The sequence below is a fragment of the Neofelis nebulosa genome, chromosome 13 (assembly GCF_028018385.1).
Source record: "Neofelis nebulosa isolate mNeoNeb1 chromosome 13, mNeoNeb1.pri, whole genome shotgun sequence".
NCBI lineage: Eukaryota > Metazoa > Chordata > Mammalia > Carnivora > Felidae > Neofelis > Neofelis nebulosa.
In genome coordinates, this window is record NC_080794.1 from 89,850,814 (window position 1) to 89,865,153 (window position 14,340).

General features: G+C 44.7%; 1 protein-coding gene across 1 annotated transcript in view; it reads right to left on the reverse strand.

Moving 5' to 3' along the window:
- The window catches only part of C13H10orf143 (chromosome 13 C10orf143 homolog), a 46,186-nt gene extending 36,545 nt beyond the window's left edge, over positions 1-9,641 (reverse strand). The window contains exon 1 of the mRNA XM_058698153.1: positions 9,482-9,641. Coding sequence (XP_058554136.1) covers positions 9,482-9,583 — 102 coding nt within the window. The 5' untranslated portion in view covers positions 9,584-9,641. The remainder of the gene's footprint in view (positions 1-9,481) is intronic.
- Between the last annotated feature and the right edge of the window lie 4,699 nt (positions 9,642-14,340).

Genomic DNA, 14,340 nt, shown 5'->3' on the forward strand with positions numbered 1-14,340 from the left:
AAAGACCCACCTACATGATGCCTACAAGAGACTCATTTTAGACCTAAAGACACCTGCAATTTGAAAGTGAGGGGGTGGAGAACCATTTATCATGCTAATGGACATCAAAAGAAAGCCAGAGTAGCAACACTTATAGCAGACAACTAGACTTTAAAACAAAGACTGTAACAAGAGACAGATCAGGGCACTGTATCATAATAAAGGGGATAATCCAACAAGAAGATATAACAATTGTAAATATTTATGCACCCAAACATGAAAGCACCCAAATATATAAAACAATTAATAACAAACATAAAGGAACAGATAATAATATAATAATAGTAGGGGACTTCAACACCCCACGTACATCAAAGGACAGATCATCGAAACAAAAACATCAAGGAAACAATGGCTAGACCAGATGGACTTAACAGATACATTCAGAACATTCCATCCTAAAACAGCAGAATACACATGGGACATTCTTTAGAACAGATCACATATTAGGTCACAAATCAGGCCTCAACAAATATAAAAAGACTGAAATTATACCATGGACCTTCTCTGACCACAATGCTGTGAACTAGAGGTCAACCACAAGAAAAAAATCTGCAAAGACCACAAATACATGGAGGTTAAACAACATGCTACCAAACAATGAGTGGGTCAACCAGGAAATAAAAGAAGAAATTTTAAAAATACATGGAAACAAATGAAAGTGAAAACACAAAGGTCTAAAAGCTTTGGGATGCAGCAAAAGCCGTCCTAAGGGGAAGTATAGAGCAATACAGGCCTACCTCAAGAAACAAGAAAAATCTGGGGTGCCTGGGTGGCTCAGTCAGTTGAATGTCTGACTTTGGCTCAGGTCACGATCTCATAGTTCGTGAATTCAATCCTCACTTCGGGCTCTCTGCTGTCAGCGTGGAGCCTGCTTGGGATTCTCGGTCTCCCTCTTTCTCTGCCCTATCCCCCGTTCACTCTCTCTCAAAAATAAATAAACATTAAAAAAGAAAAGGGGGGGGCGCCTGGGAGGCTCAGTAGGTTAAGCGTCCGACTTCAGCTCAGGTCATGATCTCACAGTCCGTGAACTCAAGCCCCACTTGGGCTCTGTGCTGACAGCTCGGAGCCTGGAGCCTGCTTCCGATTCTGTGTCTCCCTCTCTCTCTGCCCCTCCCCTGCTCATGCTCTGTCTCTGTCTGTCTCAAAAATAAATAAAAACATTTAAAAAAAAAAAAAAAAGAAAAGAGGGAAGCAAGAAAAATCTCAAATAAACAACCGAACCTTAGAAAAGAGCTAGGAAAAGAACAAAAGAAGCCTAAAGCCAGCAGAAGGAAGGAAATAATAAAGATTAGGAAAAAAACATTAGAAAGCAATAGCAAAGATCTCTAGAAAACTCCCAAATATTGGGAAACTAACACATTTCTACGTAACAAATGCATCAAAGAAGAAATCAAACTGAAAATTATAAAGTACATTGAACTAAAAAAAAATGAAAACAAAACATATCAACATTTGCACTAAAGAAGTACTTGGGGGAAATGTTTGACATTAAATGCCTATGCAAGAAAAAATAAAAGGTCTCCACTCTATGACCTCAGCATCCACCTTAAATAACTAGAAACAAAAGAACAATTGAACCCAATGTAAAAAGAGGAAAGGAAGTAATAAAGATCTCAGTGAAAAGTAATGCCATAGTAAGTAGAAACAATAGAGAAAAACCAATGAAACTTAGATATCCCATGTTCATACATCAGACACTATGCAGAGTGCAGTCAAGATGGCAACATTCCTCAAATTAACCCACAGATTCAATACAATCCCTATCAAAATTCCAGCCGGCTTCTGTGTAGGAATTGACAAGCTGATCCTAAAATTCACATGGACCTTCCAGGGACCCAAAATTGCTGAGACAGCGTTGAAAACGAAGGTTGAAGGACCCACACTTGCAGGTTTCAATAGCTACTATAAACTACAGTCATCAAGACAGTGTGGTACCAACCAAGGACAGACAAACAGATCAAAGGAACCAAACTGAGAATCTAGGGAAAAACCCTCACATTTACAGTGAACTGATTTTCAGCAAAGGTGCCATGGTAATTAAATGGAGAGAAAAATAGTCTTTTCAACAAAAGGTGATTGGATACGTTAATACCCACATGCAAAAGAATGAGGTTAGAACCTTACCACATACTATAAGCAAAAATTAACGCAAAATGGAACATAGATCTAAATGTGAGAGCTAAAATTATGAGAGAGGTGGGTGGGGAGCGGGGGGAATTCTGCTCTGCAAATCCCATTTCTGGTAAGGGACTCATACTTGGAATATATAAAAACTATTACAACTCACCAAGCAAAAGACAACCTAATTTTAAAAATGGGCAAAGGACCTCATCAACACTCTTCCAAAGAAAATATACAAAGGGGCGAGAAGTACATAAAGATGCCCAACACTATTAGGTATCAGGACAATGCAAGTCAAAACCACAGAGATGGCACTTCCCATCCACTTAGGATGGCTACAGTTAAAAAGACAAATAGCAAGTGTTGGAAAGATGTGGAGAAACCAGAACTCTCGAACAATGCTGCTGGGAATGTAAAATAGCATAGCTACTTTGGAAAACAATCTAGCAGTTCCTCCAATGGTTAAAGATAGTTAGCGCAGGGGCGCCTGGGTGGCTCAGTCAGTTACGTGTCCGACTTCAGCTCAGGTCACGATCTCACAGTTCATGGGTTCGAGCCCCACATTGGGCTCTGTGCTGACAGCTTGGAGCCTGGAGCCTGCTTCGTATTCTGTGTCTCCCTCTCGCTTCAGATTCTGTGTCTCCTTCTCTCTCTGCCCCTCCCCCGCTTTCTCTCTCTTTCTCTGTCTCTCTCTCAAGAATGAATAAACATTAAAAAATTTTTTTAATTAAAAAAAAAAAGTTACCACATGACCCAGAAATCCCACAACTAGGTTTATGCCCAAGAGAAACGAAAATATATGTCCTTACAAAAACTTGCACTTGGATGCTCATAAAAACATTATTTACAAAAGCCAAAAAGTCAAACTGTACACTTAAATATGTGCCATTGTTATAGTCCAATAATAGTATTTAAACCAAATCTAACAGTACATTTAAAAAATCATTCAGGGGCGCCTGGGTGGCTCAGTCGGTTAAGCGTCCGACTTCGGCTCAGGTCATGATCTCGTGGTCCGTGGGTTCGAGCCCTGCGTCGGGCTCTGTGCTGACAGCCCGGAGCCTGGAGCCTGTTTCAGATTCTGTGTCTCCCTCTTTCTCTGACCCTCCCCTGTTCATGCTCTCTATCTGTCTCAAAAATAAATAAATGTTAAAAAAAATTAAAAAAAAAATCATTCATCTCAATCAAGTGAGATTTACTCTGGGGATCTAGGGTGGTTCAATATTCATAAATCAATCAATATGATTTATCACATTAACAAGAGAATGGATAAAAACCATATGATCATCTCAACAGATGCAGAAAAAGCACTTGACAAAGTACAACATCCATTCATGACAAAACTCTCAACAAAGTAGGTTTAAAGGGAACATACCTCAACATAATAAAGGCCACAAATGAAAAACCCACAGCTACATCATCCTCAGTGGTGAAAAACTAAGTTTTTCCTCTGAGATCAGGAATAAGACAGGGATGTCCGCTCTCGCCAATTTTACTCAACAGTGTATTGGAAGTGCTAGCCACAGCAATCAGACAACAAAAAGAAATAAAAGGCATCCAAACTGTTAAGGAAGAAGTAAAATTTCAACAATTTGCAGATGACATGACACTATATATAGAAAACCCTAAAGACTCCACCAAAAAACTACTAGAACTGACAAACGAATTCAGTAAAGTCTCAGGATACAAAATTAAAATCTGCTGCACTTCTACACTAACAATGAAGTAGCAGAGAGAGAAATTATGAAAACAATCCAATGTATTTTTTTAATGTTTATTTTTGAGAGACAGAACAAGCCCAAGTGGGGGAGGGGCCAAGAGAGAGAGGGACAGAGCACCCGAAGCAGGCTCTGTGCGGCCAGCAGCAAGCCAGATATGGGGCTCCAACTCACCAACCATGAGATTAGACCTGAGCTGAAGTTGGACGCTCGACCAACTGAGCAATCCAGGTGCCCCAGAAAACAATCCCATTTATAATTGGACCAAAAATAACAAAATATCTAGGGATAAATTTAAGCCAAGAGGTGAAAGACCCATACTCTGAAAACCATGAAACATTGATGAAAGAAATTAAAGAGGACACAAATAAATGTAAAGATATTCCAAGCTCATGGACCAGAAGAACCAGTATCATTAAAACGTCTGTACTACCCAGAGCAATCTACAAATTTAATGCAATCCTGGCCAAAATGCCAACAACACTTTCACAGAACTAGAAACAAATAATATTAAAATTTGGATGGAACCACAAAAGACCCCAATGAGCCAAAACAATCTTGAGAAAGAACAAAGCTGGAGGTATCACAATCCCTGACTTCAAGATATTCTACAAAGCTGTAGTAATCAAAACAGCATGGTACTGGCACCAAAACAGACACATAGGTCAATGGAACAGAATAAAGAGCCCAGAAACAAAACCAGTTATATGGTCAATCAATCTATGAGCAAGGAGGCAAGAATATGCAATGGGAAAAGAGAGCCTTTTCCACAAAAGGTTGGGAAAACCAGTAGCTACATGCAGAACAATGAAACTGGACCCCTTACTTACACCATACACAAAAATAAACTCAAAATGGATTAAAGACCTAAATGTGAGACCTGAAGCCATAAAAATCCTAGAAGAAAACACCGGCAGTAATTTCTTCTGACATCGGCCATAGCAACATTTTTCTCGATAGGTCTCAAAAACAAAAATAACCTATTGGGACTGCATCAAAAGTAAAAGCTTTACATAGCAAACTACCAATGAAAACAAAAAGGCAACCAATTGAATGGAAAAACAAAAAGGCAACCAATTGAATGGAATGGGAGAAGATATTGGCAAATGATACATAAGGGGTTAATATCATGGGTGAAGGGATGGGCTAAATAGGTAAGGGGGATTAGGGAGGACACTTGTTGGGATGAGCACTGAGTGTTATATGTAGGGGATGAATCACTGGACATCTACTTCTGAAGTCATTATAGCACTATATGCTAACTAACTTGGATGTAAATGAGTAAGTAAGTAAAAAAGAAAAAAAAGGGATTAATATCCAAAATACATAAAGAACTCATACAACTCAACACCAAGACACCCAAATAATCCGATGAAGATGGGAAGGACATGAATAGACATTTTTCCAAAGAGGACATTCAGATGGCCAACAGACACATGAAAAGATGCTTAATATCATTAATCAGCAGAATGGTGAAACTAAAAAACACAAGAAATAACAGGCGATGGTGAGGATGTGGAGAAAAAGAAACTCATGCACTGTTAGTGGGAATGCAAACTGGTGCAGCCACTGTGAAAAACAGTATAGAGGTTACTCAAAAAAATTAATATAGAATTAGCATATGATCCAGTAATTCCACAACTGGCTATTTACCCCAAGAAAAACACTAATTCAAAAAGATATTTGCACCCTGTGTTTACTGCAGCACTATCTACAATAGCCAAACTATGGAAACAGCCCAAGTGTCCATCAACAGATGAATGGATAAAGATGTGGTATATACATACAGCAGAATATTACTCAACCATAAAGAAGAATGAGGTCTTGCCATTTGCCACGCAGATGGATTTAGAGGTTATTACACTAAGTGAAATAGGTCGGTCAGAAAAAGACAAATAACATATGCTTTCACGCAGAAGTGGAATTTAAGAAATAGAACAAACAAAAACAAACAAAAAAAGACTCAAATACAGAGAACACCAGTGATTGCCACAAGGGAGGTGGGCGGGTGGGGGGATGGGTGAATTCAAGGGGATCAAGAGTACAGTAATCATGACGAGCACGGAGTAATGTAATACAACTGTGGAATTATTACAGTGCATCCCTGAAACGATCACTGTATGTACAGCATTCTTCAATTTTACTTTTTTAATTTATTTTTTTTAATGTTTGTTTTCGAGACAGACAAAGAGTGCGAGTGAGGGAGGGGCAGAGAGAGAGAGAGAGAGAGGGAGACACAGAAGCTGAAGCAGGCTCCAGGCTCTGAGCTGTCAGCACACAGCACAGAGCCTGACACGGGACTCAAACCCACAAACCATGAGATCATGACCTGAGCCGAAATCAGACACTTAAACGACTGAGCCATCCAGGAGCCCCTATACTTCAATTTTAAAAAATACATATCAACAAATAAATATAAAGGTAAAAAAAATTTTTTTTTAAATTTTTAACGTTTATTTATTTTTGAGGCAGAGAGAGACACAGCATGAACCGGGGGGGGGGGGGGGGGGGGGAGGGGCAGAGAGAGAGGGAGACACAGAATCGGAAGCAAGCTCCAGGCTCCGAGCCATCAGCCCAGAGCCCGACGCGGGGCTTGAACTCACGGACCGCGAGATCGTGACCTGAGCTGAAGTCGGACGTTTAACCGACTGAGCCACCCAGGCGCCCCAAGGTAAAAATTTTTAAAGAAAAAAACTAGTGATAAAAAAACGGTCAATAGCCAATTAATTTTTGCATCCTGATACGTTATTTCTACAGGTCACTGATAAAGAATGAAAATACATTAGAGGAAATGGTCACTAATCCCAGGATAAGCTGGAAAATGGGATCCTGGATCAACCGAGAGGAAGCTAGAAAAGATACCAATTGGAGGGTGAGCCCAGACACCTCGGGTGTCGCTTCCCTGGAGAATTTTTACAGAGGTCGTCAGGAAGGAGCACCTTCACGGACAGTAAAGGCTGAGTATGCATGAAGGTGGGGCGTTCTGGGCACACCCTCTTCTTCCGGAACACGTAGGGTGGTGAGGGTGCGGGGGGCAGGGGGGCTGAAGCAGCCAAGCGCTGGATGCCTCCAAGTCTCAGGGTCAATCTCACCAGGATTTCACTTCTCTTTCCTTTCTGCAGAGCCCACAATAGTGCTTGCTGCTCAGCAGGCACCCTAACAGGAATGATGAACCCTACTCATCGTCCATGGCTACACGTGGCACCACACTGGGCAAGCTTCCCACAATCAGGACACCCAGGGGGTTACGGGAGGCACCTGTGGCTCCGCCGGAGAACACTTGTGGGGCTATTACACAGATGGGTCCCGGCAGCTGCAGGGGTTTCTACAGCTCCACTGGTGGTTACAACGCACAGGGTGTAGACCCACTAGTCTGTGAACAGAGGTAGGACACGAGTTGCTCTTTGCACGTAACCAAACTCTGAGGAGGCCGGGGGGGGGGGGGGGGGGCGCGCGTGTGTGTGAGAGAGAGAGTGAGAGAAAAGAGAATGGAAAACTTGGGACAAGGACTCAATCTGAATTATTGGATCAACGACTGAGGCACAATACAATACGAACAAGAACTTTATCAAATTAAGAGTCCACACACACCATGGCAATAAGACACCCAAGTCACCAATCCTTGGTAACAGGAAGTATTGCAGCCTCCAGCTGGGCACTTAATTTCAGCATCGCAATCTGCAAGACCATTCCAAGTTTCTCCTGTAAGCCTTTCTCGTTCTCTCTGATCAATAATGACCTCCAGTGCCTGGTCCCTGACAGCCTGTGGCATCACACCTTTCATCTTTGTACGGCCAATTCAGGGCTTTGTTGCAAGCCCCACATGGGAGGCTACAGACGTCTTAGGCTGTGACTAAGACGACAGGCTCTGGAGGCAGGCGGTGGGGTCAAAGACCTACGTCCACCGCTAGCTGTGTATCCTCAGACCAGCTGATTAACCTCCCTGTGCCTCCGTTTCTTCATTTGTAATATGGGAATAAAAACAGGTTGCTGTGAGATTCAGACAACCCACCTGCTAAGCGCTCAATGACGAGGACTACCTGTGACAAACGTGCCCAAAGCGGAAAACGCAGTGACAAAACCAGAGCCGGTGTTCTCCTGCAGCTCCACACCAATCTTCTCCCGTAAGAGCACCATTGCCCAGCCAGGTGCTCAAGTCACAGCCCTGGGAGCCATCCTGGGCTCCTCCTCTCCCATGACCTTCCACGTCCACTCCATCAGCAAGACTAGTCCGTTCTTCCTCCGATACACAGAGCCCTCTGTCTACATTCACTGTCCAAACCTGTAACCTCTCGTAATTTATACACCCCTTGCCCCCCTCCTTAGCTCTGATCACCATCCCTTTCATTTTCCCCAGAGTTCCCAGAATAGGCTCTTAAAATGTCAGTATGATCATGTCACTCTACATTTACTTCCCACCATACGCAAGGTGAGCAGTGTAGTGATGACCTGGTGTTGACCTCACGTAAAAGGACACCACCAGGGAATGCAGGAAGCAGGTGACGGGAGGAACCTGGGTCCCTGGATGTCTTTGATCTGGGGAGCACCAGCCCCACCCTGTATTTAGGGTCCCCCCGGTCTGCTCACCTCTATACATTATGGACAGCAGGATCAAGCTTCCACCTCGTTGGAACCAATGTGGTTTGAAACCTTCAGTTACAGAAGCTTAATCTGTGCCCTAGTAACACGGTCCCTGGAAGTAGTGTGCTTCTGTGACAGGGTGTTAAGTGACACTGGCTTCGTGGCCAGGCAGTGGTGGGTGAGCAAACACATGCAGGGAAGGAAACTAGGCACTCTTGTTATGCTGTAAAATCATGCGAGACAACTGTGCCTGCATGAACTCGGGAGACAGATCCCGTGCTTAGTAAGCCTGTGGGTCCAGAAGACACAGAACACTTCAGATGCTGGGTATGTTGGCTGCTCGTTGGTGCTCTTAGCAAGGAACCATGAAATAAAGCAGGCGGGGTGAGACCAGCCAGTTCGCAAGCGGAGGTGGAAGTCACGGGGCGCTGCTCAGGGGCTCTGCCTTAACGTTCCAATCCGACGGTACTTGACTTCCAGTTCCCTAAAAGTCTAAGCAATCCCCTGCCTCCTATCCTGTTCCCCTTCCAGTCTCGTGCAGGCCCGATTACCCACCCGCGGATCTCGATCAGGGCTGTTATCACCAGTCACGTCACCTGACCCTGCTCCCTCGGGTCAAAGTGCTCAATCCAGGTGTGTCTGCTCACCTGGCAGCCCCACCACACCCAGCCCAGCGCCTGCACGCGGAGGCCTGACTCAGGAGCAGCAGCGAGCTGACCGCGGGGCGCCACCTGACCCTCACCCCGAGTCCACCGAGTCTGCCAGGCCGCACAGGGAGCCCGCGCTCCTGAGAGGGACCCAGGGTCCGGAGGCCCCGCATCTCTGCGCAGGCGCGGCCGCGGGGAGGCGGAGTGCCAGAGTCGCGGCCTCGCCCCCGGTCCGCCCACCTTGGCAGGAGGGCGCCAGCGCTAGTCCGGCTAGATTTCCTCCCGGGCCGGCCCGCGGGGAGACACGAAGCCCAGTGGGCCCGCCCAGGGGCTCCGCCAACCCGTTCCTAACGCCCAGGCCCCGGGGGGGCTCACCGCGTCCCCCGGAACCTGCAGTTCCTCCGGCCTCCGCCGTCGCCACGGGCCCGGCACCATGGTATCCCTGCGGCCCCAAGCCCGAGTCCACGGGCCTCTCATGACCTACGGACTCGGGCCGCCCGCCCCAGCCACTGTGTCCACGCCTCTTTGCCCCCCCCACGTGCCCCGAGGGCGCCAATGAGAGACGGGGGGCGGGGCGCCGCGAAGACGGCTGGGCCTTGCTTCGCGAGGGCAGCAGACAGGAGTAGCGGAGACCAGAGTCTTCTGGGCAAAAGGGGACTTCCGCCCAGGGTTGTCATTTCGCACAGAGGGCCAGCCTGTCACTTCTCCAGTCACTGAATCGACTGTGGGACTCCAAAGACCTTACTCCTTCAGGGTCCTGCCAGGCTTCGACTGCTCGTGGCGGATCGGCAGGGGGAGCTCCCTCCTCCTCGCTCTTGTGATTGGTCATCGAGCGCCGTCAGCAACCGTCTTCCTGTGGCTGGTCGGTTGATGGATGGCGCAGCGAGCCAATCCGCGTGGGCGAGCTGCCCTGGAGGGTGTGTCTGGGAGCTGTAGTCTCGGGAAGGGGGCCTCACTTCCGGGCGGGCGTGGCTGGGGGCGGTAAGGTGATCGCCCGCCCGGGTGTGGCCCTGGGCGGGGAGCTTCTCTGCGGGCTGTGCAGAGGAGGAACGGGGCCTGGCGGGCCGCGCCGGCTGCCCTCTGCGCTCGCACCCTAGGGGAGCTGGCAGCCCCCGTAAAGGCCGAGGCGCCCAGCCCCGTACTCTGATTAAGTAACACGTGTCCGAGCCGGGCCTCTGCCGGGTATCTGCTAGCGGTGGGCAGGGCCGGAGCTCTGCGCAGTGGCAGTAAACTAGGTCTGCGAGGGCGGGGCTCCGGGACAGAGTTTCCCGTCTGTGGTAAATGGATGGATGGGCGGGGGCTGCGTTCTTTCCAGCTATTGTTGCGGTCGTTACCCGCCGAAGTGTGAGCTTCCCGGAGCCGCTGCAACCTTCCTGCCACCATGAGGGGCGGCTGGCGGAAAACCTGGTGTAAAGTGCGACAGCACCTAGGCCGAAACGCCTTGAGTTCCGCACCAATCCACAACTACATGCCTGCCAGCCTCCAGGCTTTTTGTTGCATTTCAATTATTTGAGGGCTGAGTTTACCATTCTGCTGCAGGCAAAGGCATCTTTTTTGTTGCAAAGCCCGGTTCTTACCCGTTAAGGTGATGCGTGACTCCTCCACTCCGTTGGGCGTCTGGCTGCATGATCTTCAGCAAGCTAGGTAGCTAATCTATATCAGTTTTGTTATTCATTTAAGATAATGATGAATCAGGGCATTATGAAGATTAAGTGAGGTGTATACATATAATGTACTTAGAACAACGACTGACACAAACTACTCAATAAATGGTATATTACTATTACTAGTCTTCCTATACTAACACTGCTGCTCCTAGTTGACAATCCTATATCAAAACCCTGGACTTAACAGTTGTGAGCGAAAGTTAACAATACTGTATATTTGAAAGTTGTTAAGAGACTCCATGTTGAAAGTTCTCACCATAAAAAAATAAACTGTGTAAGGTGATAAATGTGCTAACCGATCTTATGGTAATCATTTTGCAATGTAAACATGTCAAATCATTCCAGTTGTATGATGTCCTATGCCAGTTATATCTCAATAAAGTTGGGGGTGGGACCTTGGGGCTGGCTGTGTTTTGGAATTCAAAATCTTTAGGATTTTTTTGTTTTTGAAGCGCTATATATATATATATATATATACATATATTACATATCTAGTATGAAATGCCTTCAGTAGGGCCTGGACAACACCCTATGATCAGACACAATATTTATGTGGCAAAATGTGTGAATGTTCAGAAATATTCACCTTAAGTGGGATATATAACTGTTTTAAATAGTCTCATATCCGTTCAAATGTGTTTGCTCGAAACTTAGGAAGAACTGATTTTTAGAACTGTTGGATTTCAGAGTTGAAAATAAGGTGCTATCAAGAACCTGTACTACTGCCCCTACTTTAAAAACTTTGTGTTTTTTTGGCCTTGCAGTTTACCTTAAATGATGTGCTGTGTGGTCCAGTGTCAGTATCACTGGTCTTTGGACTTGGGGCTGCTCTTTCAGGCACTTGAACCAACCATTGAGTAATGGGGGAACGCTTAGCCCACAGGCTGGTGACAGCTATTCTCCTTGACCAAACTCTACCCAGGCTCCCCTGAACTCTTCTCAACTAGTCCCTGACTCTGGGGTTTCCATGTTAGTCTCTGCATTGTCCAGGTTTAGCAAGAGTCTCCCACCCTTGCTCTCTGATCAGCCTCAATGTCTGATGGGGTTCCTCATTCCCCACATTCCCCCAGGTGATGTCTGATCACCCCGGCCTGCCTTCAGCAAGAATCCTGTTGGGTTGATTTAGAAAGAATTGTCCCTCACCCCAGATGTTTCCTTCTAGGATTTTTCACCCACTGACCTCCCCCTACCCGTATCACACTCCTAGGCTATGAATTCCCACTCTTTGTGTTGGGAGTTAATCCCACTCTTCCTCTCCTACTGCAAAACCCCGTTATAATAGTCTCTATATCTGTCACAATGGACCCCCTGAATAAAGTCTGCCTTACCACTCATGTCAAGTGTCATGCATTTTTTTTCTTTAACACTATGTACAGCGATAGGTATATTTAATACATTGCAATTTAGTGTGATACGCTAGTTACCAAACAACAGTCAATTGGATACAATTACGATGTATACAAAACTCTGCTACTACTTAGTTTATTTAAATTAATATCATATATTTTTCAAACTCTAAAAATAATATAAGACATCTGTTAAATGATATTTATAGTACTCATTATTTCAATATGTTAAAACAAATACATTAGTTATTAGGAAAAAAAACTGGAAAATTCTCAGGACGTTGGATTCTTGCATATGACATCAAAAGCATAGTCAACAGCAACAACAAAAGTGGATAAATTGGACTATATCAAAATTAAAAACTTACGTGCATCAAATAACACTATTAATACAGTGATAAGGCAACCCAAAAAATGGACTAAATATTTGTAAATCACGTCTCTGATAAGGAGTTAATACCTAGACTACATAAAGAATGTCTACAACTCAACATCAGGGAAAGAACCTGATTAAAAAATGGACAAAGGACTTGAATAGACATCTCTCCAAAGATGATTCCAAACAGCCAATAACCACATGAAACGATGCACAACATCAACTACTCATTAGGGAAATACAAATCAAATCCACATTGAGATGCCACCTCACATCCATTAGGAGGTGCATTATAAGAAAACAAGTGTTGACCAGAATGTGGAGAAGTTAGGACCCTTGAGTGTTGCTGGGGAGACTACAAAATGGTGCAGCACTATTAAAAACAGTATGGCATTTCCTCAAAAAATTAAGAATAAAATTAGGATCCACAACCCTACTTGTGGGTGTATAACACAAAATAACTGAAAGCATGGAATTCGAATGCCCATGTTCATTGCACACTAGACGCAGCAGCCAAAAGATGGAAAGAACCTAAGTTTTCATAGACAGATGAATGGATAAATAAAATGTGGTCCATCCATACGGTGGAATATCATTCTGCCTTAAGGAAAGAAACTCCGACGCCAGCTACGACATGGAACCCTGAGGGCGTTATGTGAAATGAAATAAGGCAGTCACAAAAGGATAAAGTATAATTCCAGTTACATGAAATACTGGAAAAATCAAACTCCTAGAGACAGATAGAATGGTGGTTTCCAGGGGCTGGGGAGGAGAATGGGGAGTTAGTGTCTAATGGGTATAGACTTTCACTTTGGGAAGGCGTGAAGAGTTCCAGACATGGATGGTGGTGATGGTCACTTAATACCATTGAACTCTACACTTAAAAATGTTCAAAATGAATTACCCTATGACCCAGCAATGGCACTACTAGGTATTTATCCAAAGGATACAAAAATGCTGATTCAAAGGGGCACATGCACCCCAGTGTTTATAGCAGTGCTATCAACAATAGTCAAAGTATGGAAAGAGCCCAAATGTCCATCGACTGATGAATAGGTAAAGAAGATGTGGTACGTATATACAATGGAGTATAACTTGGCAATCAAAAAGAATGAAATCTTGCCATTTGCAACAGTGTGGATGGAACCAGAGTGTATTATGCTAAGCGAAATAAGTCAATCAGAGAAAGACAAATACATGATTTCACTCACATGTGGAATGTGAGAGACAAAACAGGTGAACATAGGGGAAGAGAAGGAAAGAATAAGATAAAAACAGAGAGGGAGGCAAACCATAAGAGACTCTTAAACACAGAGAACAAACTGAGGGTTGCTGGAGGGGAAGTGGGGGGGGGGATGGGCTAGATGGGTGATGGGCATTAAGGAGGGCACTTGTTGGGTGAGCCCTGGGTGTCATATGTAAGAGATGAATCACTGGGCTCTACTCCTGAAGCCAATACTACACGGTATGTTAATGAACTTGAATTTAAACTTAAAAAAAAAAGGTAACACAGACAAATAAATAAACAAATAAACAAATAAATAAAATAAAATGCCAAGAAGTCTTTAATAAGAAAAAAATGTTTAACATGGTGAATTTTACGTATATTCTACCACAATAAATATTAATTATTTACCACAAATAAATGAATACATTAAATATTAAAAGAAAAGCATTTCTCTGCACACCATTTACCATCCCTTGCACACCACCTTCCAGGGAAACGGCTCTCAGGTGACCTGAGGTCCAGTTCCACCCTGCCGATGTCCAGCTCCCAAGCGAGCTGCTTTAACCTCTCACCCCCTGCCCCTCTCAGCGTAGAAGTTCGGGGTGTTAATAGCGATG